This window comes from Nycticebus coucang, chromosome 21 (genome assembly GCF_027406575.1).
Source record: "Nycticebus coucang isolate mNycCou1 chromosome 21, mNycCou1.pri, whole genome shotgun sequence".
Classification (NCBI taxonomy): domain Eukaryota; kingdom Metazoa; phylum Chordata; class Mammalia; order Primates; family Lorisidae; genus Nycticebus; species Nycticebus coucang.
The window spans coordinates 34853923-34880612 of record NC_069800.1 but is presented as its reverse complement, the minus strand read 5'-3'; the positions used below and the strand labels follow the sequence as shown (position 1 = coordinate 34880612).

The 26690-nt window shown below is 53.3% G+C and overlaps 1 protein-coding gene across 3 annotated transcripts; it reads right to left on the bottom strand.

Annotated features, from left to right (window-relative positions):
* Positions 1-577: 577 nt before the first annotated feature.
* SIGLEC1 (sialic acid binding Ig like lectin 1) lies at positions 578-25801 on the bottom strand. 3 transcript variants are annotated; one of them, XM_053573892.1, is made up of 22 exons: positions 25671-25801; positions 20545-20647; positions 19830-20189; positions 19276-19572; positions 17437-17703; positions 16855-17109; positions 14296-14595; positions 13390-13647; positions 12136-12459; positions 11333-11590; positions 10855-11157; positions 9963-10223; positions 9522-9833; positions 8530-8781; positions 7956-8225; positions 7615-7866; positions 7000-7302; positions 6086-6346; positions 4616-4918; positions 4252-4354; positions 3815-3887; positions 579-3278 (listed from the first exon to the last, which is right to left on the bottom strand). In XM_053573892.1, exons 2-22 carry the CDS (start codon positions 20591-20593, stop codon positions 3219-3221), a joined length of 5121 nt encoding a protein of 1706 aa, XP_053429867.1. In that variant the 5' UTR covers positions 20594-20647; positions 25671-25801; the 3' UTR covers positions 579-3218. The 3 variants fall into 3 exon arrangements, with proteins under 3 accessions (XP_053429865.1, XP_053429866.1, XP_053429867.1); XM_053573890.1 differs by having other exon boundaries at positions 578-3278; positions 9522-10223; XM_053573891.1 differs by lacking the exon at positions 25671-25801 and having other exon boundaries at positions 578-3278; positions 9522-10223; positions 20545-20937.
* Positions 25802-26690: the final 889 nt, after the last annotated feature.

Below are 26690 nucleotides of genomic sequence, written 5' to 3'. Positions count from 1 at the left end.
TTAACTTTGTTACTGAAGTAGAATATGTCTTTAGAAAAGCGAGACTCTTCATGAGTTCGCGAAGTGAACATACCCACATAACTGGCCCCAGACCAGGAAATAGCACATTCCCAGTCCCCTGAGAGCACCTTTATGGTCCCTCCTACTCTCCCTCACAGGTAACAACTATTTTGACTTCTATCACTATTGATTAGCTCTGCCTATTCTTGAACTTCACAAAAATGGAATCTCACAAGCTGTGCTTTCAGCGTCTGGCTCCTTTTTCTGAATACCGTTGGAGAGCATCACCCATCTTGCTGCATGTAGCTGCTGCTCAGGCCACAGCCGCATGATATCCCATTGTGTGAACACGACAGTGGATTTAGCCATTCTGTTGTTGATGGGTTGTTTCCAGTTTGGGGCTGTTATGAATAGCCTTGCTGTGAATGTACTCATGATGAACATAAGCCCTTGTTCTTCTTGAGACACCCAGGGGTTAAATTTCAGGGTCACAGGGAAGGAGTAATTTAAATTTAATAGATATGGTTAGTTTTCCAAAAGTTGTACACACTGTTTAATTCCATTTATATAAAGTTCAAAAATAGGCAAACCAAATCTATGATGTTAGAAGTCAAGACAGTGGTTATGCTTGGGGGTTGTGAGTAGGAGGTGGGAGGGGAACTCTGGGGTGCTAGTAATGGTCTCTTTCTTTCTTTCTTCCTTCCTTTCTTCCTTCTTTCTTTCTTTTCTTTTTTTTTTTTCTTGACAGTGTCACTCTGTCAATCTGGGTAGAGTGTACTGGTGTCATAGTTCACAACAACCTCAAACTCCTGGGCTCAAGCTATCCTCTTGCCTCAGCCTCCCAGTAGCTGGGACTATAGGACCCTGCCACAACACCCAGCTAGTTTTTCTATTTCTAGTAGAGACAGAGTCTCTTGCTCAGGCTGGTCCCAATCTGAGCTCCAGCAATCTACCTGCATCAGCTTCCCAGACAGCTAGGATTATAGGCATGAGCCACTGTGCCCAGCCTGTTTCTTGATCTGTGCTGGTTTACCTGGGTGTTTTACTTGGGCATTTATGTTTAGGTGCTCGTTTACCTGGGTGTTTATGTTTGAACTATACCCTTATAATAAGATACACTTTTCTTTATGTGTGTTACATGTCAACTAAAAGTTTATTTAAAAAGTCTTAAGGAGGCCTCCAACCACTTGGAGTAGACATGACTATAGTCCCTCTGCAAACTCTCCAAACCCAGATGGACATGTGTCCCCTTGAAGATACACAGAAGGCTCCCAAGGCAGATGTTCCCAAATCCCCCAGCAGCCACCCCTTTCTGTGGCTACCTGTGGTCCTGCTCAGATAGCCCCAAACATCTGGCTGCATTTGGCTGCTCTCTCCCTGACCCACCTCTGGATTTAACCCCTGCTTTCCCTTTCACTCTCCAAGAATGAACAAAGTGCTTACTGAGTGCTGACCTACTGCGTGCCAAGCACTGTGCTGGTCACTGCAGGCAGCAGAGGTGTGCAGCACCCAAGCCTCAAGAAGGGACACAAATCACTTTAGCAGAAGGTAAACACCATGTAATTGCACCCCTGGCCACCTCCTGCAGATGGTCTCTGAGAATAAACCTCAGTAATGTTTGAATCCACTGTGCTCTGGTCCAGCAGTTTGGGTCACAAGAAAGAGACTCAAACCTGTTGTGTCATAGAAAGGAAGTTTTGGGGGAAGAGTATGCTGCACAGGCTCCCAGGAGGACTGTGTCAGTTGGGCATGGAAAAGAAGGGGGCCTGAGACAAGTGAGGGGGCACGCAAAGCTCATCTGGCCTCTAGTTTCTTCCTAGTCTGTTGGCTCCTATGCCAACTCCCCACTACTCTGTTTCTCACCACAAACCCTACAGTCGTGGGCTCTCTAATCCTCCCACCATCGGCCACCATGCTACAAGCGGGTGACCAGCCTGCTCAAGAACGGATCCTCTCAGTCCCCAATTTCTTGAGAGCTCTTTATTCCTTCTTGGTAATGATCGCCCTCTTCAGCAGCCCCTGGCACATGGGACTCCGGGAAAAGGATAAGAGCTCACTCGGTCATGGAGAGGGAAGCCCCTGGAGCAGAAACAAGGATGCTGACAACATCCTTGCCTGCTCACCATGCTCGGAAGAGCTGGGAAGGCAGTGCTCAGCCCCCTGGAGGTGGGGGTAGTGGGAATGAGGGCACCTCTTCTTCCAGGGGCCAGCTCTGGTGCAGGGATGTCTGTCCAGGCAGCCTCACTGCCTGCCACACCTCTCCCAAGGGACCACCACCTTTTCCTCGTTTTCTCAGTAGTACTTTGTGAAAGGGACATCTCTTCCAGGAAGCCCATAGCTAGAATGTCAAGGGGCATGCCCTAGTCTTCAGCAGACAAGCACTGAGACGGAACACAGCCTGCTGGTGGCATTAACACCAGTGTCATAAGTCCCAGGCATAAGTCCACAGTTGGAAGTCCTTTGGAAATAGAATTTCCAAATGTGCTCTGGGTGCAAAATAAAAAACTACATTTCCCAGCGTCCCTTGCAGCAGAGTGGCCATGAGGGTAAACCGAGCCAATGGAAATGACATGTACAATTCCTGGATTGTGTCCCCAGTGGGATTGGGAGTGCTTTCTACTTCCACTCTTCTGTCTGCTGGCTGGAGTGAAAATGAACAGTGGGGCTGTGAACCTCACAGTCGAAGGCCACATTTTAGGATAGAGAAATAAGATAAAGGGATTTCAACAACTCAAACCACTATAACATAGCCAGACTGGTATGGGAGAGGGGAAAAATAAAATTCTATCACATATTTGGTTTCTTATTAGAGCAGCCTGACTTATATTTAGCCTAATATGGGGGCCTCGGCAGGCCTGAGGACATAGAATACTCCTCTTCTATTTGAATCCATCCAGAAAGTTCAGGGTGAGCTTAGGGGGGAGAGAGGTGAAGGGGCAGGGCCTCCTTTGGAGAGGAGGAGAGGCAGGAAAAAGTGAGAGAAGTGGACGACACCCCTGACTTGCTTCTCTTCAGAGTCCCCCAAAGTCAACATCCTCCTGGATAGGAGTGTATCCCCACTCTCACCCATTTTCCTTGGGGGCAAGAGGCTTGGGGCCAATCATAAAAAGTCAGATGTCACAGAGCTATTTTTCCAGAGGCAGGCAGGACTCAGAGCTGCCTTGCTCATGTTCTGCGGGCTGGGTCATCACAGATGTGGCGACCTCCTCTTCCTGAGGTCAACTTAGGGGCAACGCACAGGACGAGGTCTCACAGGTGGCTGCAGCAGGATCAGTGAGCTTCCCACAGAGAAAACCCTGGTCACAGGGGGTACTCAGAGAGCAAAGGCAGCCCCTCAGGCCCCTGGCCTTAGGTAGGACCTCAACGGGATTGGTGGGAGTACGCACGGCTGGAAGGGTGACTTGGAGCTCTGCCCACCAGGTGGACATCTGCAGAGAGGCTCGTCATGGAGCAAGAGAAACAGACTTTTACCCCTGCCCAGGTGACAGGCCAGCTCAGGCATGGGGAAGAGGCCTCAGAACAAAGGTGGAGGAATCAGAAACTAGTCTCGGAAGTGGGGGCAATGCTGCTAAGGGTTCAGAAAGTCTGCCCTAGCCCCTCACCAGCCACCCAGCAAACATGGGCAGTGCTCTCCCCCAAGAAGCAGAGGGATCTCCCTGTCTCCAGAGGGGGTCCTGGTGCCCTGTATGCTCTTTCCAGCTAAGCCTTGTCTCAGACACCATCCTATATAAGAGACCAGTCTCCAGATGACAGCCTGGCATGTGAATTAGCTGGGGATTAGGTCTGCATGTGCCCACATGTGTTGAATGGATACCTGTGTGGTCTCTTTCTGAGAAGCCATCTCCACTGAATTCTCGCCCATGACTGGCTTGTGAAAACGTCTCCTTCTGTAAGGGTGAGAGTGGACTCAGAGAGTCTCTCCCATCTCTACCACAGGCCCCATTCCCTCCCCGGCCACGCTGGCCCCAGACTGCTCACTGTCTAGAGCATGGGAGACTGGGGTGCTTTCTTTTCCTCCCTCCCTAATCTTTTCTTCAGTAAAGATAGAGCAGAGAGAAGGGAAGGAGAAAACTATAGCAAGGTGGATTTAGAAGCGATTCTAGAAGGCATTTCAAAATTTGAAGGGATGGGCTAAGACATGTGTAGTCTGGGAACTTCATGGGAGGGAGGTTCTCCTAGGGGAAGTGAGGGCAAATTGGGGAGAAGGGGCTGGATAAGGTGGCCTGTCCCAGGACCCAGCTCCGGACCCACCTCCAGGTGTAGCAGGCCCCCAGGCCCAGCAGTAGGACCAGGAGGCCAGCCAGCAGTCCCAGGCCCCAGAGCAGCTGATACAGCAGACGCAGGCGGTACAAGGCTGAAATGCAGAGGTGAGCTCAGGGGCAGCCGTGGCTCCTGGCCGACTGTGCCTGCCCAGGGTGACCCACCCAGGCTGAAACTTTCTATTCTGACTTTCACTTTATCTGTGAAGTCACCCCCTCCATACCAGGTAGTTCCATGAAATCAGTGGCCAGACAAGCTGCACTGCAGCCAAAGGGATTCAAGGAAGGAAGCCTCTGAGCCCAAGAGCTGGGCCTTCATGCAGAATGGCCTAGGGAATGGAACCCCCTCCCCTCACCTGTGGTTCCAAAATAGGTGGAGGCCGAGGCAGAGCCCAGGACATTGGAGGCAGAGCACACGTATTCTCCCTGGTCACTAGGCCTCAGCTCTGTGATGTCCAATCTCAGGGCATTGGGGGAGGCAGAGACTTGGATGTGGCGCTCTGCAGGAACACCCTGGGGCTGGTTGGAGGCCACCAGCCGACTGCCAAGGTAGAGGGTCAGGCTGGCAAGGGGCTCACTGTCAACCCGGCAGTCTAGGATACCCTGGAGGCCTCCCTCAGGCTCCACAAAGACCGTCATGGTAGGTGTCTCTGGAGGGTCTATGGGGAGGAAAGGAGTGTAGTGATGGCAGAAAAACCACCTGTCTAATGGTACCCATACATAGTGACTTTGCTGCTCATCCCATTAATAGGTGGAACCCATTTCCTCACTCCTTGAATCTGTGACTCACTTTGCCCAACTGAAAAAAGAAGTGACATTTTAAGACTTCAGAACTAGACCTCAAGAGACATTACAGCTTCTGCTCTGCTCCTGGAATAGAGGTACGTGGGAAGCCCAGGCCAGCCAGTTGGGCATATGTGGCCCAACAACCAGCCATGAGGATGAAGCCCTCTGAGACCACCTGGCCTCAGTTGAGCCACTGGATAATTGCAACCACATGAGGTGAGACTAGCAGAAGAACTGCCCAGCTGAGCCCAGCCCACATTCTGACACACAGAATTATGAGCATATAATCTGGCTATTGTTTGAGGTCCTAAATTTTAGGGTGGCTTATTATCTAGTAATAGCTGAAAGTGGAGATTGAAGTGGGAGATTAAGACTGTGCTAGTGTGCTAGGCACTCAGCTTGCTTTTTTTTAAAATTTTAGAGACAAGGTCTTGATCTGTTGTCCAGGCTGGAGTACAATGGTAAGCTTATAGCTCATTGCCACCTCAAATACCTGGGCTCAAGCATTTCTCTTACCTTAGCCACCCAAGTAGGTAAGACTACAGGTGTGCACAACCATGACTGGCTAATTTTTTAATTTTTTTGTAGAGATAGAATCTTGCTATGTTGCCCAGACTGGTCTCGAACTTGTGGCCTAAAGCAATCTTCCTGTCTCAGCCTCCCAAAGTGCAGAGATTAGAGGTATGAGGCGGCTCTAATAAAGATTGCTTTAGGTGGCTCGTACCTCTAATCCCTGCACTTTGGGAGGCTGAGACAGGAAGATTGCTTTAGGCCACAAGTGTATTTAGGCCAGGCATGGTGTATTAATTATACTCCTCAAAAGATGAGAGGATTGATGGAGTTCCCATTTCACAGATGAAGAAAGAAATGAAGAAACCAAGGCACAAACGTACAAGTTACACAAGCAGCCAGTGAGAGTTCAGGATCCCAACTCAGGTCTCCACACCTGTGAAGCCCTCATTTTTTGCAGACAGAAGAAGAAAACCTGAGGTGGACATGTGTGATGTGGGGAGACTGAGGCAGGAGGGTTTCACACTTACAGAGCACATGGAGCACCACTGGAGCAGAGATGGCAGCCCCAGTGGGGAGCTCAGCCTTGCAGTGGTACACCCCAGCTTGGGCACGGGCCACCTGGGTGAAGGTGAGAGTGGGCACAGGCTCCACATGTAGTCGCCGGCCATTCAAGAACCATGCAAAGGTGGAGTTGCCCATGGGCCTAGGGCTACCAGGGAGGCTGCAGCTCAGATTTAGTGCTGTGCCCTCAGGCACATCCAGGCCTGGCTCAGCCACCACACGTACACCTGTGGGTGTAGGATGGGGATGTGGTTAAGGATCTGCAGGCCTAAGGAGCTTCTGGGCAGGACCTCTGAGAGGGACCTGAACATGTGGGAGGATCTCCATCTGACTGGGATCTGGTCCTCTCAAGGTGGAGCTGTGTGTCCTCATAGATTGACCCTGAGAACGGGGCTGTCTCTCATTCTTACATTGGGGGCTCCCAGGACAGAGCTGTGGCTCCCTTACACCAGGATTTCTGATGGATATGGCTGTGTCTTGCCTGTAGACTGGACTCACCAAAGGTGGGGCTGCATGTCTTCCCTCAGACTGGGCTCCCTGAGAGTAGTGCTGTGTTTCTCTTCCCATCCTAGGCTTCCCCAGGGCAGGATTGTGTCCCCACCCCCAGATTGGAGAGCAGAGCTATTTCTCCCCTCCACTCAAGCTCCCCTTGGACATTCCGACACCTCCTGTGGCCCATAGGAAGAGCTCCAAGGGCAAGTCTGCCTCAGCCCCTCAGGCGAGGCAACCCACTCCAGTGGTAACTTGCTGCCTCCATCAGATTAGGCTTCACAGACCAGGCAGCCCCCTCTAGTGGGAATCCTAAGCCCTCACATGGGCTCTAGCAGGCAGCATCTGAACCCCAAACTACAGCCCTCTCTTCCTCCCCTCTCCTGCTCACCTTCCACTTGTAGCTGCCTGCTGGTGCTGACTGAGCCCAGTGAATTTCGGGCTGTGCAGACATAGGTGTCATCACCATCAGTGGGCACATTTTGCACCTGCAGCTTCAGGGCGTTGCGAGCCACCTGCACATGGCCCATCCCCGATGCAGAGCTGTGGACCCCATTGCTAGTGGCCAGCACCTTGCCATTTTGAGACAGGATTAGTTCAGCAGGTGGCTCGCTGTCCACGGTGCACTGTACCACGGCCATGGGCCTGGCCCTTGAGTCCTGGAAGGAAGACAGGACAGCATCCCGAGGAGCATCTAGAGGCAAGAGGGCACAGATGAGGGCCTTGGGCGGGTGCCTGTTCTATCCACCTGTCTGATGTTGGTAAGGCTGAAGCCTCTGGACAAATGGTCACTTCTGGAAGTGACACTCGCTCAGGAGTCATGTGGACAGAGTCCAGGCAGGGTGCATAGCGCTGTGGGTTTCTTTCTTTCTTCAGCATCTGTGTCCTTCTTTCCCCACATAACCTATTCTGGGCCCATGGCAGCCTGCTGCCTGCCTCTACCCCAAGGCCTAGAAGCACCCTCCACCCCATCACCCCAGGCAGCAGACAAGGAGCCCCTGCTCACAGAGAACTTGCAGGGCAGCAGGTCGGGAGCTGCGGGTGCCCTGGGCATCCCGAATCTGGCAGGAATAGGCGCCTGCATGAGCCCGCATGGCTGCTGGGAATGACAGTGAGGCGGTGGGCCCCTCTTGAAGCCAGCGGCCATTGTGGTACCAGGCATAGAGGATGGGAGGGTGGGAAGTGGGGTCCTCACAGGTGACCGTGATAGCAGCCCCCTCAGGCACAGTAGCTGATGGAGCCAGGGTCACTCGCACACCTGTGCCAAAAAGGCTAGAATCAGCTAGGTCCCACTGGACACCACAGCTGATTCCTAACCCTGCAGGGCTGACCTGGACCCGGCCTCACCCTCCAGCCGCAGCTCCACTGACGTGTTGGCCTGGCCCAAAGGGTTGTGAGCAGAGCAGCTGTAGAGACCCTCGTCGCTGCGCTGTGGCTCCCGCAGCTCCAGGCGCAGGGTGTTGAGGACAGAGGCTGTAGATGAGGAGGCCAGGAGGCGGCCAGCATGGCTAAGGGCCAGCCGGGCAGGTGGGCGGCTGTCCACGGTGCACAGTACCAGGGCCAGCTGCCCACCACGGCTCTCCAGGAGGTAGGTCAGGCGCAAGCTACGGGGTGCGTCTGCAGGGGCGTGAGAGGCAAAGAGCCCAGAGATGACCACCTTGAGAAGGCCAGTCTGCAGGTGGCATTCAAAACTAGGAGGGCCCTGGCTCCCCACCCTGAGCCCCCAGTCACTCAATCTGGGGCACTGCTCCTCTGCCCAGAAAGGACTTTTTCCCAGTGTCCCCCATTCTAATGCTCCTCATCCCATGCACCCCTGGCTAGCTGGGGACTGCATTCCTGGCTGGCCACACATGGGTCTCTGGCCATGCCCTGATTTCTGTGGGCTGCTGTCATTGTCTCATCTGCTTCCAACCAGACTCACAAAGCACATCCAGGGTGACAGGTCTGGAGAGGTGGGGTGTCTGGCCAGGGGCCCCCACACCACAGTGGTAGGAGGCAGCATCCATGACCGTGACATTGGGCAGGAGGATGGAGCGGGCACCTAGGCGCTGCTGCCCATCCTGGTACCATGTGTAGGTGAGCTGGGCCAGGCGGGTGCTCCACACAAGGCAAGTCAGGTTCACTAGCTGCCCTTCCTGCACGGTGGCACTGGGCCACACCAGCACGCTCACAGCTGGGGAGAGATAGGGCATCGGCAAGGAACTTGAGGCTGTGCAAAGTGGTGCCCATCCCCCATGAGGCATGTTGCCCCTAGTGCTGGAGCCTCTTGGCCTCCATGAGCCTCAGGTGGCCTGCCTGGAAATGGGGCGGAGGGGTCATGCCTGGGAAGCAGGTTGTTATCTAGCTGTCCTTGTAGAGCTCTGCAGGGCCCTAGAGCACCCTGTGCTCTTTTCTGACACTGGAGGCAACAAGTGGGGAGAACACAGGACCCCCACCCCACTCTGCTGTGGTTTCTTTTTTTTTTTTTTTTTTTGTGGTTTTTGGCCGGGGCTGGGTTTGAACCCACCACCTACGGCATATGGGACCGGCGCCCTACTCCTTGAGCCACAGGTGCCGCCTGCTGCTGTGGTTTCTTTTTGAGAGACTCTCTTTCTGTTTAGTTTTACCACTGGGCATCCATAAAAATTCTGTGTTTAAAAAAAGTCCTGCCATGAAACCCACGTCTGGAGACTGCTGCCTTTGTAGCTGGGACTACAGGTGCCTGCCACCATGCTCAGCTAATTTTTCTATTTTTAGTAGAGACGGGGTCTTGCTTTTGGTCAGGCTCATCTTGAACTCCTGAGATCAAGGGATCCTCTTGCCTTGGCCTCCCAGAGTGCTGGGATTACAGGTGTGAGTCACCCCACCCAGCCCTCTGCCCCTGTCTGGGATTACAGGTGAGACACACACACACACACACACACACACACTTACCCTCGGCATTAAAGTTGGCTGAAGCTGAGGCCTGGCCCAGGGTGTTGGTGGCCTCACAGGTGTAGACACCCTCATCCTCCAGCACTGCCTTATGGATCTCCAGGCGCAGAGTATTAGGGGCCACAGACACCTGTAGCCGGGGAGAACTGCCTGCAAGTTCTCCCACACTTTGTAGGGTGGAGGCCACAAGGTGGTCCTCATGGATCAGCCGCAGCTGGGCTGGAGGGTCACTGTCCACATGGCACAGGAGGAGGCCCAGGCGCCCAGGGCCTGTGTCCATCAGGGTGGTAAGTGTGGCCTGGCGTGGGGTATCTGCACAAGGCAGAGAGTGGTCAGGGCCCAGCCAGGGTTTCTGATCCAGGGCTCTGTCACAGAGGCAGGGCCCAGGATCTGGAGCCTGCCGCATTCCCTCCCTACACGTGGACCAGATAAAGCCCTTACAGGACACATGGAGGCTGATGGGGGCAGCCAGGTTTGTGGTGGCCAAGCCTGGGGCCTGGGCTTGGCAATGGTAGGCCCCAGCTTGTGCCATAGTTATGGCTGCAAAACGCAGCGTGGCTGAGTTCAACTCCTGGAGGGGCTGGCCATCTCGATACCAGCGGTATGAGGTGCCCTCGGGAACTCCTGTGGGTACCTGGCAGCTCAGGACCACGGCCTGGCCCTCCTGGAGCTCAGGTGATGGGAACACCTGGACCCAGGCTCCTGTGGGGGAAACCGAGAGCAGGTGAGGGCCCTCCACCATGCCTCCACAGCACAATCCAACCCCATGCCTCCCCTCTAGACTGGGGCCCACATCAGTTCTGTGCCTGAACCTCTCCTGGTCCCTACTTGCCACACAGGCTCCAGAGTGGTGTTCACCACCAACCACCTACCTGGATAGTTTTGCTCTCTGTCATATTTCACCTACCAGAGCATGAGCTTCATGGGGATTGTGTGACCTCTAACCCCAGTGCCAAGCACTGCACCCACATGTGTTATTTCTTAAGAAAATAACTGAAAAGAGCAGGATTTGGGTCATGCCCAGGGCCATTGTCCCGACCAGGAGCTGTACCCAACATGGGTGGCCAAGGGCTTGGAAGAGGATGTCAGCAGCTGTGTGATCTTGAGTGTCCTCCAGGCCCCTCCAGCCCAGCTCTGCACCCAGACTTCAGGCCATCAGAGCCCAGGAACTGGGGCCTGGGCACTGGGCAGCTCCTTGGCAGCCCTGAGTCTGAAGCAGGAGGGGCCCTGGGTAGGGGGAGTGAGGTAGAGAGACAGCTGGAGTGGTCAATGATGGCACAGGCAGCCCCCAGGGTGTTAAGGACTACCACATCTTCAGAGGACTGACACTCACCTCGAACTTTGAAGAAGAGTGAGGTATTGGCTGTTCCAAGAACATTTGTGGCTTCACAGTGGTAGTTGCCAGAGTCCCCAATGCTCAGTTTCTGGATCTCTACCTGCAGGGAGTTGGCCATGGCCTTGGCCTGGAGCCGGCTGTGAGATGGGAGCTGGGGGCCCAGGCTGGTGGCCAGGAGGCGCTCCCCATGGAACAGGGACAGTTGGGCCAGGGGGCGACTGTCCACGGTGCAGACAAACACAACCATGTGGCCCTGGTCCACGTCTAGGAGGGCTGACAGCTTTGGAGGGTCTGGGGGATCTGCAGAACAGAGGGATCTCAGGCCATTCCTGACCACAGTCCAGTTGCCACACTGTGTCCCTCTCCCCCTGCCCACCCTGGTCCACTCCCAGGCCATGCTCTTGTCTCCCCCCACCGCCCCCCAGGCCACTCCTCCACCCTTCAAGTTCCCAGGCTGCCCTTGCTGGTCACACACAGAGTACACTCAGGATGATGGGAGCAGAAAGCTGGGCACCAGGCTCAGAGAGCACTTGGCAGGCATAGAGGGCAGCATCGGTTCTGGCCACAGGTAGCAGTGTCACAGTCTCCAGGGAGCCTTGGGCCCACAGTGCCCCATTCCGGAACCAGGAGAAGTTGGTGGGGCTGTTGGTGGCTTCTCGGGTCACATTGCAGGTCAGGTTGACCTCTGTGCCCTCCCTCAGCGTGTCTGATGGTGTGGCGACCAGGACTGTGGCTGCAGATTAGACAGCACAGGCTCACTCCCACCCCAGAAGCCAGTGGTCCGGCCTCCTCTGGGGTACCAGGTAGGGAGCAAATGCATCACAGGGAAGACTGTGGGAAGGCACAGAGGAAGATGGGGGTGCTAGACAAGGAGGGTGCAGTAAGGAGGAGGCAGAGACAGCCCAACTGGCCCAGCAGGAGCTGTCCTCAGAGGTCAGCCCTGCACCCCCAGGCCTTGCCCCTGCCCAAAACCAAGCATGAGAAGGAGCAGCTTTGGGTTCCTACACTATGGATGGGGCAGCCGGCTCCCCAGGTCCCCACTCCCACTTGGAGGGCAGCTGTGCCCCCTCCCACTGCTGGAAAAAGATGTTTTTGCCTGATGGACCCTCCCTGGGGCAAAGGAAGAGTCCAAAGCTCTGGCTGTTGGGCTGTCTCAGGCCTCCTCCTACTGCACCTCCTCTGTCTAGCACCCCCATCTTCCTCTGGGCCTTCCCACAGTCTGCCCTGTGAGTGCATTTGCTCCAGCTCCCAAGCCACCCATTCCCCACCCCAACACACCCTGGGCATTGAAGGTGGCCGAGGCAGAGGCATTGCCCAGGGTGTTGCTGGCCTCACAGAGGTACACGCCCTCATCCTCCAACAGTGGGTCTTGAATCTCCACACGCAGCAAGTTGGTGGCTTTAGCGATCTTCAGGCGTGGGAAACAGCCTCCACAGGTGCTGCAGCCACACCCCAATGGCAGGGAAGTGGCCAGAACCCGGTCCTTATGGAGCAGCCGCAGCTGGGCTGGGGGGTCGCTGTCCACACAGCACAAGAGGAGGCCTCGCCGCCCAGCAGCATCAGGGTCCAGCCGGGCGGTGAGTGTGGGCTGGCGAGGGGGGTCTGTGGGGAAGAAAAGCACGGGGACTCGTCCCACAGCCACTGCCAGAGCCCACAGGCAAGAAGACTCCCAGAACACTTTGGGAGAGCTGTGCACTGCACAAGAACAGTTGGGCCAGAGAGGGGAGAATTCAGCTAAGCTGTGCCCTGGTGATGACTGAGTCTTCCCAGAGGAAGGAGCTCCAATTTCTAGCTGGGACAAAGGCGCTATATGGGCTGCTGCCTTTATGCAGCAGTCCCCAAGGTTCTGCTCTCTGCTCCTACCCTACTCCCATCAACATTGAGACTCTCCAGATTACTCCTGCCTCTCATCTCTCATCTCCAAGCCAGCTCCTGAGACACCAGAAAATACCTAAAATGGCCTCTTTCTAGAGGCTTCCAGAGACAGATACCTGAAACGGAGCCATCCGCCAAGATCCCCACATGATCTCACTCAGACACCAGAAAACGCCAGGGAGGCAGCTGCCCTCTGGCAGCCCCAGGATGTGTCTCCGGCACAACAACATGTCAGGGAAGACCTTCTGGAATTAATCAGGCCCTCGGGCTAATATGGAACATCCATCCTCAACAGGATGTGTCTATGGGAGCCCATGAGGGAGCAGCCTGTGGGCTGTGTGCACATACATGAGTATGGTGTCCCTGCGCCCACCCAGAGGTCACAATTTAGACATGGTGTCCAGGTTTGAGTCAGGGGCAAAGAATCCCAAAGAGCTAGTATTGGCATGTGGGATGCAGAGAGGCAGAGAAGGCCCTAGCCTAGTTCCCAACTTCAGCCGAGTGGAGAGGCCCATCGTGGCCAAGCCTGTGACCATCCTCCTGAAGTAGACCCAGGGCAGGACAGAGTTGGGAGGGCCTGGAGGAGGTGGGGATGGCTGATAGGCCCCTATAGGCTGATCCTCCCCCACAGCAGGCAGGGGCCACAAGGCTGCTCACAGAGTACGGTGAGGATGGCAGGTGACGAGGGGCCACTGGTGCTGTGGCCATCCCAGGCCCGGCAGTGGTATGAGCCAGCATCGGTGCTGGAGGCTGCAGGGAGCAGGAGGCTGCTGCTGGGCCCCTCAAGAAGCAGGGCTCCATTCAGGTACCAGAAGAAGCGAGTGTCAGGCATGGGGCTCAGGCCACTCTTACAGTTCAGTGTCACTGCCTGCCCCTCCTCCACCTCTGCTGCTGGGCTGATGAGGAGGCGGGCCACTGGGGGGAAGGGAGAGGTTGTGAGCACCCCCAGTTCCCCATGCCACCCAAGGCAGGAAGCCCTCCAGGGTTCTTTCTGCCCACATGACTGTAGGCAGGTCTTCCTCTGGCCTTGTGGCAGATCGAGAGGCCTTGAACGTCAATTCAGATCTGTTGGTAGTAGCCGTCTGCAGCCCATTTGAAAGGGATTCCGAGCCAGAGCCCAGGCTTATGTTGAAAATCTGGCTTGATCTGTTATCTGTGTCTCCCCCGGCCTCGGGAAGAGGGAAGTGTAATGCATGCACCCCAAGTTTGGTGACCCTACTGCTCTATTCTGCCTCCTGCCTCTGACTCCCAGCATAGAGCCTGCCCCAGCAGATTCATAGATAAAAAATTAACAAATGCGTATGAAAGACCCTCCAAGTTTAGAGACAGAGCATGTGCAAGAAGAATGATGCAAACTGCTTTGTGTTTCTCTTTTCGCCTTGACTCCCAGGAACCTCTGAGGTGGGGATGATTGTGTAGCCCAGGTCTTTGATGTGAATGTGACCTAGGCCAGCTAGTTCAGCCCCTTGGTTGAGTCCACTGGGCTTCTAGGAAGAAAGAGGCCAGAATAGGCCTCCTCCTGGGGTTCCCTCCACTTCTCCCCATAACCTGTGCTCATCTTACCATTGGCATGGAAGTCCAGAGTGGAGGTGGCATTTCCAAGGGGGTTGGTGGCTGAGCATTTGTACTGTCCACTGTCAGCTGGCTCCAGGTCTTGGATCTCTAGGCGTAAGGAGTTGGGAGCAGAGAAGACCCTGAAGCGTGAGCTGTAATCATTCTCCCCAGGGGTGGAGGCCAGGATAAGGTCCCCATGGGACAGCACCAGTGTGGCTTGGGGCTCGCTGACCACAGAGCAGTGAAGGATGCCCACAAGCCCAGTCTGTGTCTCCAGGAAGGCAGTCAGGTCCAGGCTGAGGGGTGGGTCTGTATCGAGGCAAGAGGTGAGCCTGTCACCCACAGGCAGGGGCACTCCCTGGATATCCCATTATAGCCTATGACCTCTAGCTCCCCTTTGCCATACAGTGTCCCGGGAGAGAGGGATGATCTCAGAAGCTCCGGAGCACCAGCTAAATATACTTTTGTTCCTGGCTGTGCTGGGAAAATCACTTTTGTCTCAGTCAAGCCTCCTTGTCACCCTGAAAGCAGGGATTAAGGACCCTACTTCAAAGATGAGAAAACTGGGCTCAGTGCTAGGGTGCCAGCCACATACACCGGAGCTGGCGGGTTCAAATCCAGCCCAGGCCTGCTAAACAAGACTGACAACTATAACAACAAAATAGCTGGGCATTGTAGCGGGTGCCTGTAGTCCCAGCTACTTGGGAGGCTGAGGCAAGAGAATCACTTAAGCCCAAGAGTTTGAGGTTGCTGTGAGCTGTGATGCCACCGCACTCTACCCAGGTAAACAACTTGAGTCTAAAAAAAAGATGAGAAAACTGGTAGAGACCTGGCTCAGGACAGCACCGTGACCAAGGGACAAAGTCCACATCAGCAGTTGGACAAACTGACATCGGTGTCAGGAGGCACTGAGGTAGACACAGCCAGGCCAAATCACATGGCCTCAGTCTCCTTAGTTGGACAAATGCAAATTGAGGGACCTCCACAGAACAACCGGCCTGTTCTCCTCAAGTTTCAATGTCAAGAAAAGTAAGGATGGGCTCGGCGCCTGTGGCTCATGCGGCTAAGGCGCCATCCACATACACCTGACCTGGCAGGTTTGAACCCAGCCTGGGCCCACCAAACAACAATAATGGCTGCAACCAAAAAATAGCCAGGCACTGTGGCAGGTGACTGTAGTCCAATCACTTGAGCCCAGGAGTTGGAAGTTGCTGTGAGCTGTGATGCTACAGCACTCTACCCAGGGCTACAGCTTGAGGCTCTGTCCCAACAAAAAAGAAAAGTAAGGATGGCTCAGTGCCTGTAGCACAGTGGTTATGGCGCCAGCCACATGCACTGAGGTTGGTGGGTTGAAACCTGGCCCAGCTAAACAGCTAAACAACAATGACAACCGCAACAACAACAACAAAGAAAATAGCCGGGCATTGTGGCGAGCACCTGTAGTCCCAACTACTTGGGAGGCTGAGGCAAGAGAATCGCTTAAGCCCAAGAGTTTGAGGTTGCTGTGAGCTATGATGCCACAGTACTCTACAGAGGGTGACATAGTGAGACTCTGTCTCAAAAAAAAAAAAAATAAGAAAAGACTGAGGAACTGTCCCAGAGTAAAGGAGACTGAAGAAACATGACAACTGAATGCAACACATGATCCCAGATTGGATCCTGGACCAGAAAAAAATGGCTGTAAGAGACATTACTTGTACACAATGAGTCTACTGGTAAAATTTGAATATTGACTGTGGATTGGATAATAGTCTATCCATGTTAAATTTCCTTGTTGTGGTCATTGCACTGTGGTTATGTAAGAAAATGATCTTGGGAAATATACACTGAGTATCCCTGTGTATATGTGTGCGTATAAAAATATAGAGAGAGTGAGAGTGAAAGAGAGAGAGAGAAGGATAAAGCAAATGTGTGAAAATGTTAACAAATGGGAAGTCTGGGCATGGTGGCTCACACCTGTAATCCTAGTGCTCTAGGAAATTAAGGCAAGAGCCCAGGAGTTTGAGGTTGCTGTGAGCTAGGCTGAGGCTGTGGCACTCTAGCCTGGGCAAAAACCAACAACAACAAAAACAAATGGGATGTGTAGGTTAGAGGTATATGATCATTAACTGGGCATGGTAGCACACGCCTATAGTCCCAGCTACTGGGGAGGCTAAGGCAGGAGGATCACTTGAGGCCAGGAGTTTGAGGCTGTAGTGAGCTGATAGTAGCACCACACTCCAGCCCAGGCAAAAGAGTGAGACCTTGTCTTGGGGACAGGAGGGGGGAAGGTATATAATCATTTTTTGTACTACTTTTGCAATGTTTCATGAGTTTGAACTTACTTCCAAATGAAGGGGTTCTTTTTGTTGTTGTTGTTGTTTTTTAAGTAGCAGGAAAGCAAGGCTAGGGAAGCCAAAGCCTTGCCCAAGCATGAAGAGCTGGGAGATGAGCTCAAGTTCATCTGGCTGCAGATTCCATATCCAGGTAAAGTGGCCTTGAAGCTCCCATGCCCTAACCTCCTGCAGGGGTTCCAGTGCTTGGCCCTCTTCTGGCTGATGTTCAGGACCACCCACCCTGGCCACTTACGGTTGACCACCACGCTGACAGGGCCTGAGCGCTCGCTGCCCTGGGCATTCCGCACCTCGCAGGAGTAGAAGCCTGTATTGGTCCTGGTGGCCGAGTGCAGCCGGAGGGTGTGGGAGTGGGCATCTGCCAGCAGGATCTGATTCTTGTACCAGCCGTAGCTGAGATTGCTGGGTGCCTCTTTGGGTGTGCTGCAGACCAGTGTCACTGTCTGGTTCTCCAGGATGGGGCCTGCTGGGCTCACTTGAACCTCAGCCACTGCCAGGGTAGAGTAGGACACACTGAGAAGATCCCAGCCAACTCTGAGTCCCCGCCCCCCACAGTCCTCAGGGTGCGGCACATTCTGCACTGCCCTGCCTCTGCAGCAGAGCCTCCTGGAGTCACCCTGCCTCTCTTTGTCTTGTTCTCCAGGATCCTCCTGACGTCCCACCCTGCAAGGAGGCACTGTCATCCATCTCACACCCCTATGTCCCAGGAAGCACTGAGTTATGCCAGCTTCTGGCTCTGTCCTGGCCTGGTTCCCTCAGCCAGCGGCCTAGACCCCCTCCCTGCCCTCTGGCCAGGACCCAGCCTCCCAGGACTCACTGAAGACGTGGAGGCTGAGAGGAGGTGAGACTGAAGTACCCACACTATTCTCAGCTTGGCAGGTGTAGATGCCAGCATCACTCCAGGCTGCCTGGGACAATTGCAGCACACGACTCTTGGCTTTGAGATACACCCCGTCCTTGAGCCACTTAACGGAACTGACTCTGGGGTAGCTGCTGTTCACCTGGCAGGTGAGTGTGACCAGATCGCCTGGGAGGATATTCCTCCCCGAGGGGCTGAGGAGGATCTCCACACCCCTGGGGGCATCTGCAAGGCAGACGGGGGGGGGGGGGTGTTGGGTAAGGTGTGTAGAAAGGGCAGGGATGGCAGACCTCTCCCTTCCTCCCTTTCAAAGCTCTGCCTTAAGGAAGTGTACTCAGATAAAGCATCAGTCCCATTCGCCCCCCTGTCCAGGACAAGCTCTGTCCATCCCCTGTCCCAGCCCACCCCCCCGCCCCCACACACACACACATTCCTGACTCCTTCCTTCTCCCCTGATAGCCTGATTCTGTGATGCTGGGCACAGCATCCAGTCTGCACTTTCCATTTCTCAGTGCTGTCCTTTGCCCCTGTTTTATTTGGGGCTGAGTTCCACAGACTCATGAACATCCCACTGCTGGCTTTACTGGCCGTGGCAACTACTGATAAAGAACCAGCCACTTGGCCAGGCACAGTGGCTCATGCCTGTAATCCTAGCACTCTGGGAGGCTGGGGTGGGAAGATCCCTTGAGCTCAGGAGTTTAAGATCAGCCTGAGCAAGAGTGAGACCCCATCTTTACTAAAAATAGAAAAATTAGCTGGTTGGTGAGTGCCTAAAGTTCCAGCTACTTGAGAGGCTGAGGCAGGATCTGGTTGAACCCAGGAGTTTGAGGTTGCTGTGAGCTAGGCTAAGTCCACAGCACTCTAGCCTGGGGCAACAGAGTGGGACTCTGTCTCAAAAAACAAACAACAACAACAACAACAAAGAACCAGCCACATGATGGACAGGGGCCAAAGGCAGCATCACTTTAGCTCTGAGAATAGTTACCCAGTTTGTAAGGCAGAGGGCCCAAAATACAAGGATATCTGCATTTCTTTAACTCTTGTTCCAAAGCTTCTCTCTGCATTTAAATAGCCTAGTGAAGGCTATTTTCAAGTGTTTAATATGTGCCAGGCACTATTCTAACTACCTCGCCTGGGTCATTTAATTTTCGTCAAATTCTATGAGATAAGAACTATTCATTGTTATCACCACCATATAAATAAGAAAGCAGGCTCAGAGAGGCAAGCAACTTGCCCAAAGTTTATTCATCTCGTGGGCAGTAGAGCCAGCAGCCTGATGCCTGTGAAGTGTGGTTGTTCTAGAACAGGCTGACCTGTTTTCCTAGGATGGGAAGATATATAACCATGGGAACCTGGACTTACTTGACCACACTGACTCTTAGCTATGCTCCAGTGATACCCTGGTCACCATGATCATGAGCAGTCTCAAGGTGAGAAAGGGGTGAACCCCATCTCCCGAGCATCCTCCAGAGCTGGGCTGAATCCCAAGAGACTTACTGCCAACCCAAAAGCTACAAGGGAGCTCCTGTTCCCTGACCTTTTGTGTCTCCCCTTCTCTCCCAATCCTGGCCTCAAGGACTAGCCCCTTCAAAGCCAGCAGGAGGTGGAAGGGGACTATTAAACACGGCTCTTAGCACTTAGCCCTCTTTCTCCACCTGTCCTATCCTGGAGAACTGGGTGCAGCCCAGCTCTGCATCTGGGGCGGGGGCTCTGTCTCTCTGGGCTAGACAGGGCCTTGTTTTTGTCAGGGAGCCACAGATGTGCCTATTCATGGGGATGTGGCACTGTGTAACTCACACTGCACTTGGAGGCGAATCTCGCCCTGAGTCTTGTGGTCTGCTGCTGAGAGCTGACAGTGCAGGGTCCGGTCGTGGTCCTCCCAGGAGAGGGCCATGTGAAGGGTCTCCACATGGATGATGCCAGTGGGCTCAAGCTTGTGGAGGTTGGAGGTGACAGAGCGAGTAGGGTCTTGGCCTTGCCACTGCAGGCTGATCTGCTCTGGTAGGCATGCATAGGGTGTGGAGCAGTTGAGGTCCACCTGTGTGCCCTCAAGGAGCTCTGCTGGGGCAGTGATGGTGGGTGCCCTGGGCTCCCCTGAGGACAAAGACCAGAGAACTCAGGACTCCTTTCACCACACCTGAGACCACCTGCTCCGGAAACCCCCGCTGAGGGAAAGGAGGAGCCGCTTTCTGCCCTCAGCCCCCAGCCTCACTGGGCTGGATGCTGGGGGAAGCAGGCCCAGGGCTCTGCTGAGGCTGGACCTGAGTCTGATATTGGCTGGGGTTTAGGGCAGGATCGGGGCTGTGAGCCTTGTCTCTCCCAGGCAAAAGCCAGGCCTCCCCACGCCTCACCTGTCACAGTGACCAAGGTGCCTTTTGTATCTGACCAGCGGTTACCCTCACTGATCTCAAAGCGGAAGTTGTAGGAGCCGGAGTCCTCAGCCCGCAGGTCCTTCAGCAGTAGGTTGCACACCTTGTGCTCAGGGAGGCCCACCAGCTGGGCACGGCCACGGAAGCGTGCCTCCACCTGCCTGGGGTCCCCCGTGTGGATCACGACCTGTCGCTTGCCTGAGTAGTCGTAGTACCAGATGGCCGTGATGCCATCAGGCACCTGCACGTCTGCAGGGAAGCTGAAGACACAGGGGATGACCAGGCAAGACCCCTTCACAGCCTGCACTTCCTGAGGACTGGAGACACCCCATGAGGCCTGACCTGGGGGAAGGACAGAGGGGGAGAGAGAAGAGTGATACAGGCCTGAGGGTATCATAGAGCCCTGGGATCTGCTCCACGGAAGGTGCCACCAGCACCCCAAACCCTGCTCTGCCCCCGCCCCTTAAAGCAGCCCTTCTCAGTGCCCCAGGATGGCCCATTTCCCTGGTGACTGGTCAGAGTTTGGCAAGGTGGCTGCAAGAGGGATCTTGACTTCCTGTCTAGCTCCCTTCTGCTGCCTCCCTGGACCCTCCCTTGACAGCAGCGAAACCTGTGACCCAGACAGAGTCCAGTTTGCCAAGGGCTAGACTTATGGAGACTGGACCCTCGAGACAGGTACTAGGCCCGTGAAGCTTACCTGGTGGGAAGAATGAGGCCAGGAGGAGGGGGCGGAGTAGGAAGCTCATAGCAAGTTCTCGAGCCAGTTCTGATGCCGAAGAGGGTGGTGTGCGCTGGCCTGGCTGGATACACAGAGGCCTCCTAAGGACACCTCTAGGCACTTCAGCCCCAGTGCCTGGCGTTAGTCCAGGCCTATGCCCCACCTGCTATGGCTGGCCAATCCAGCAAGAGGCCAGAGCTCCTAAAGTCCTCTGTGCGGCAGGCACCAGCAGGTAGCCAGGAGCCCAGGTTCCCACCTTGGGTTGGGCCAGGAATGCCCTCACTTGGTAGCATGCCCCCAAAAACCCTCTCTATGTGTCCCTTGGCCCCACCCCTAGTTCTGCTTTCCCGGCCCCTCAAGGATCCCACCCCAGGGCAGATGAACAGCTGTGTCTCCCTCCTCCCTCACTTCCCTCCCCCTCTCCACCACCCAAGCCAATAGGAACTGGAACCCAGAGAGCCTGGTTCTAAGGTAACTCACTCTAAGTTACCTAGCTAGGATGATGGTTTCTTACTTGATACTTGTCTCCCTACCACTTGCTTTACCAGCTACAGGCCATATGGGGCTTACCTAGACTTACCAAAGTGCTGCCTTTAAGAGTTACACCTTGCTCAGAAACCTTCTGTGGCTCCCTATTGCCCATGAAATGTGAAAGGTTCTCATTTCCTGCCCCTGGCTCTACCACCCTTCTTTGCTCCCCACAGACCCAGTCTGGGGCCAGTCCTTTCCATCCATGGGCTCCCTGGCTACTCAGCCCTGTCACTACCACAAATAATCTTTGCCTATTGAAACATTATTTAGCCTTCAAGTGCAACATGAATTTGACTTCCAGTTGGAGTTTTCCCTTTGAGGTTCCTGTAGCCACCCCAGCACTGTCTCTGTGCTTGCCTTGTTCTTAGCAACTTGTGAGCACTCCTTTCTCAGGACCTGGGAATGAGTTCCTTTCTCAGGACCTGGAAATGAATACAGGTGCCCCCACAGCAAGGCAGAGCTCACCAAGCACTCACTAAACCCTTTGCTGTGGTCTTTGAGGATTCAAAGTTAGGGCGGGGAGGTGGCAGAGCAAGTTTAGGTGTGACAGGCAACACCAGGGCCCTATAGAACACATATCCCACCAACATAAGCTAAATATCTACTGGATAGCATCCACAAGTAGGCAGGCTTTCTGCCATGGAGTGCCCCTGGTAGGGGCAGAGGGATCTAAGAGGGATCTAAGGGACATCACAGATTGGAGTCCAAAAGAAACACATGTAAATAAGACTATAAAACTCAGAAGAAAACAAAAGTGAAATCTTCATGACCTTGGATAAGGCAATGCATTCTTAAGTCTGACATCAAAAGCATGAGCAATAAAAGAAAAAATAGATGGACTTCATCAAAATTTAAAAATTTTATGGATCAAAGAACACTATCCAAAAAGCAAAAAAACAGACAATCAACAGAATGGGAGAAAATATTTGCAGATCGAATATCTGATTAGGGATTAATATCCAGAAAATATTAGGAATTATTACAACTCAACAACTAAAAACAACTCATCTGAAAAAAATGGGTAAAGAAGTTGAACAGACATTTCTCCAAAGAAGAGATACACATGGCCAATAAGCACATGAAAAGAAGATGCACAATACGATTTGCCATTAGAGAATCGCAGATCTGGCTGGGCAAGGTGGCTCATGCCTCTAATCCCAGTACTTTGGGAGACTAAGGCAGGAAGATTGCTTGAGGCCAATAGTTTGAGACCAGCCTGGGCAATATAGCAAAACCTCATGTGTATAACAACTTCAAAAATTAGCCAGGTGTGGCTGTTCGCACCTGTAGGCCTAGCTACCGGAGAGGTTGGAGGATGATGTTGAGTCCAGGAGTATGAGATTGTAATGAACTATGATTGTACCACTGCACTGCAGTCTGGGCCACAGAATGAGACTTTGTCTCTAAATAAACAAACAAACAACAGAAATGCAAAATCAAAACCACAATGAGCTACCATTTCACAGCCCTTAAGATGGCTATTTTTTTTTGAGACAGAGTCTCAAGCTGTTGCCCTGAGTAAAGTGCTATGGTGTCATAGTTCACAAGAACCTCCAACTCTTGGGCTCAAGCAATCCTCTTGCCTCAGTTTTTCTATTTTTAGTAGAGACAGGGTCTTGCTTTTGCTCAGGCTGCTCTCGAAACCATGAGCTGAAGCAATCCACTCGCCTCAGCCTCCCAGAGTACTAGGATTACAGGCATGAGCCATTATACCAAGCCCCTAAGATGGTTTATTAACTAACAACAAACTAACACAAAAAATAACAAATCTTGAAGAGGATATGGAAAAACCAGAACACTAGTTCATCGCTGGTGGAATATAAAATGGTGCACTTACTGTGCAGATGGGTTTGGCCATTCCTCAAAAAGTCAACACAGAATTACCAGATGATTCACCAACTCTACTCCAAGGTATATAACCCAAAGTATTGAAAACAGAGACTCAGATACTATTAATATATCAATGTTCATAGCAGCATTATTCATAATAGCCAAAAGGTAGAAACAGGCCAAGTGTCTATCAATGGAAAAATGGATAAACAAAATGTGGTAGCACATACAATGGAACATCAATGAGCCATAAGAAGGAATGAAATTCTGACACATTATATAACACAGTGATCCTTGAAAACATGTTGAGTGAAATCAGCCAGACACAAAAGGGTAAACATTGTATAATTCTACTTATAAGAAATACCCAGAATGTGCACATTCATAGAGATGGAAAGTAGAATAGAGGGTACAGGGGCTGGGGAAGGGGAATCGGGGAGTTAATGTTTAGTGAAAAGATTCTGAAAATAGACAGTGGTTATGGTTACATAATATTGTGAATGTACTTAGTGGCACTGGATTGTATACTTAAAATAAAGACAGTTAAAATATTAAATTTTACATTACGCATATTTTACCACACACACGTCACCAATTTTGCAGTCCTCCCTGGTCCTAAAAGCTGACTTGGCAGAGTGATGGGGCAGCCTGGAAGTGGGGACAGGAAACTCATGACATCTCCCAGCCCCCAGCCCATCTGTCTCTGGGGTTGGGCCCAGCTAATCTGATGGCTACTAGGAGCCACATCTGAGAAGGGGCCAAGCAGACACCCAGGGCCTGGTGGGGCTGAGTTGCCTGTCAGAGTGACCAAACAGGGCTTGGCCAACTGCAGAAGGCAGAAGGGATGTCCTGGCAGGTAGCACAGCCAAGGGCATGGCCAGGATAGGAAGAACACAGCTCCTCATGGGAAATATCCCTCTCATTGTGTTGCTCCAGCAACAAGGTCTGGTCATTTGGGTTCTGTGGACAGTCCTGGGCCTGCTTCTCTTCCAGGTCCTTGGCCATGGGAGACTGGCCAAAGTTGGGGCCCAGAGCCAGGGCACCTTATCTTGAGATAGTACCTTACCTTAGCTTGCTGGACACATATGGGGTGAGGTGTGCCCCTGGGACCCAGAACACACAGGATGTCAGGATCAGCTCCTCTACAGCTGGAGACAGCAGCAAGGTACCTCTATGCTGTCCCCAGATCCCCTGTCCTTCCCACTTGGGGCTCTGGAAAGGGCAATACTAAACCTAAAGGACAAATGGTGGGATTTCGGATGTACTCATCCCAGAGTGGAGGGCATGAAAGGGCTGTCTCTAGAACCACCCCAAATCACATCATATAGATATCACCTATCCCACCAGAGTCCAGCTTATTGGCTCAGCCTATTCCACCCAAAGACTAGCCTCAGCCCAGAGAACTGTCCTGGGAAAAGAAAGAGCAGGGACAACCCCAGAAAGGGAGATCCTTGCCCTGCTTGGAAGCCTGGTGTTGAGGGGATGTTGCCCCTGGGCAGGGGTTGGGGCTGGATTACCTAGTGAGCACTCAGCCCCAGATCTTGGGCTGGAGTGCTGGGGTTTACTAGAGGACAGGGAGCTCTGTTCTGAAACAACCCCTCCCTTGGGCAATGACTCTTTTGAACAGCAAAATGTCCCCTAGACGTGAAGTTTCATCCTGTGTCTCTACCCTTGGGTGCTGTGAAGACAAGAGTTTTAAACTCCTGTCCTAGAATAGGTATGTGTTGCATGAGGGGGATAGGTTGGGTTCCCTGGTAACAGAGAGGGTGCCCATGTTTGCTGCCTGTTTGAGACCAACTATTCCAGGACATCTGGGGAGAGTGGACTGCAGTCCCTGACCTCTGATCTTAGAAGCCAAATCTAGCTGGGAAGAAAGGGCAGAGGCAGTGTTCCTGTCAGCAGCTGTGTCCGGGTGCAGGATTCAGTTTCTGTTTCCTGGCACCAGGGTTTCTCCCCAACTTCCCCATCAAAGTGGAAAAGGAGGGACACAGGGCAACACACCAGCTGGAGGGCTGTCACCCACAGATGGGGAGTCAGTGTATAGGCGGGCAATTCCAGGAGCAGATTATCTTTAAAACAGAGGAAAGCCCCGAGCACAGGCCAAGTGTTTCATTCTAAGAGCCACAGCAACCATAAATAACATCTATTGGTTTTGACAGGGGCAGTGGAAATTTCACATTTCATTCCTTATTCTGGCTTTAACTGCTCCTAGCCAAAGCACCCACTGCCTAAGATGTGCTGGACAGCCCTAGGCCCCTCACGCAGACAAGAGGGATGGACACGTAGTGAATGAAATGGCGTGGGATTGGGATTGGAACTGGGCTGGGGTCAGGGTAACAGTCAAGACTGGGAAGCAAATTAAGGCTGGGATTGAGGTGGACATTGAGGTTGAAGGCTGGAGCTGGGCACAGGGGACAATGAGAAGGACAAGGTCATGCTGGGCTGGGTTCTGGTGGGGATTAGGACAATGGACCTGCTGGGATTGGATGAAGACGATGAGTAAATAATTAGGGTTGAAGGGCAAGTGAGCTGAGGAGAGGCGAGGTTGGGATAGGGACCAGGGCTGTGGCTGGTCCCTGGGGCCCAGTTAAGACTGGGATTGAGATGCAGGCTGGGAGGATTTGGGGTGGTAGAAAGGTTCAGGTTATGAGCACAATGGGGGCTGGGTTGCTTTGGGGCCAGCCCTCACACCCAGACGCCCCAAGCAAGTCTTAGCCAGCTCTACTCCCAGGGAGGGGTTGTACCTGCTAAGCAGCAGGGAAGGCTGCTGGGCCTGCGGAGAGCAGAGCAGGAAGGAAGTCCCGGAGCTCTCAGTGCAGCTGCCTCCTGGGGGATCTGCCGACTTAGAAGAGGAGGATCCAGTCTCTGGGGCTGCTTCTTCTTTTCCCAAAGCCTCAGCACTACTGTCCAGCCTGGAGGCTGGTCAGGGAGGCAGCTGCAGGCCTTGTGCAACACCAAGACAGGAAGGACCCAGGCAGGGGAAGGCCCTGGCAAGGCCCAGACTTAGGGACTTGAGCAAAAGTGAAATCCGGGGTCACACTGGAACTTTCCTGGGTAAGGAGAAAAATAGGGGGTCTTTTTCATTAGCCACATCTGCTCCCCTCTCTTCCTGTGCCTCTTAGCCAAAGGCAAGAGAGAGCTATCTGCACACAGTCCCACCCTGACAACTGGGAAGGAAGTGAGCCCAGCCTGGGGTGGGGATGTGTTACAGAAACCCAGACTAAGACATTCATTCTCCAGGCCCTTTGGGAGCCTCCCTGTACCCCTAGATACTCCAAGAATCTCCAAAGAAACAGGCCCCAGTTGAGGGGGACACTCCTCAGGCTGGTTCCTTTCCCTTCCCTGTCTGTCCTATGCCTTCACCCCTACCCTGAGACAGAAGGAGAAAGACACCCCCCCCCATGGTTGAGTCACTATAATAGTCCTGGAGCCTATCTCGCTGAGGGCCTACTATGTGCCAAATACTTGACATATGGGCTAATACCAGATGCAAGTGGACCACATTTTTGTAATTTCTCAACCCAAATTTAATTCAACTCATGCTCTGTCCACCTGTATTCGTGGCGAGCCCAGCCACAGTAGATCAGGCCCCGCACACTAGGGGCAAGGCCATATGTGCAGATTTAAAAGGATGTGAAACCTTAAATCAGGGTGGATCCATGTTCGCAGGCCAGGGTGACCTAGAGCAGATGTCTATTGACATTTTACCCCCAAAATCTTTGGCCACAGAAAGGTTCCTCTTGCAGCCTCTGCACCCACTCCTT

Excerpts from the sequence above, each read along its gene's own strand:
- SIGLEC1 (XM_053573890.1), bottom strand. The coding sequence starts at position 20,593 with ATGAGCTTCCTACTCCGCCCCCTCCTCCTGGCCTCATTCTTCCCACCA. Across the intron at positions 13,648-14,295 it reads TCTGGACTTCCATGCCAATG|TGGCCCGCCTCCTCATCAGC; the intron begins GTAAGATGAGCA and ends CCTTCCCCCCAG. Across the intron at positions 7,303-7,614 it reads TGCTGCCCTGCAAGTTCTCT|ATGCTCCTCGGGATGCTGTC; the intron begins GTGAGCAGGGGC and ends TCTTGCCTCTAG.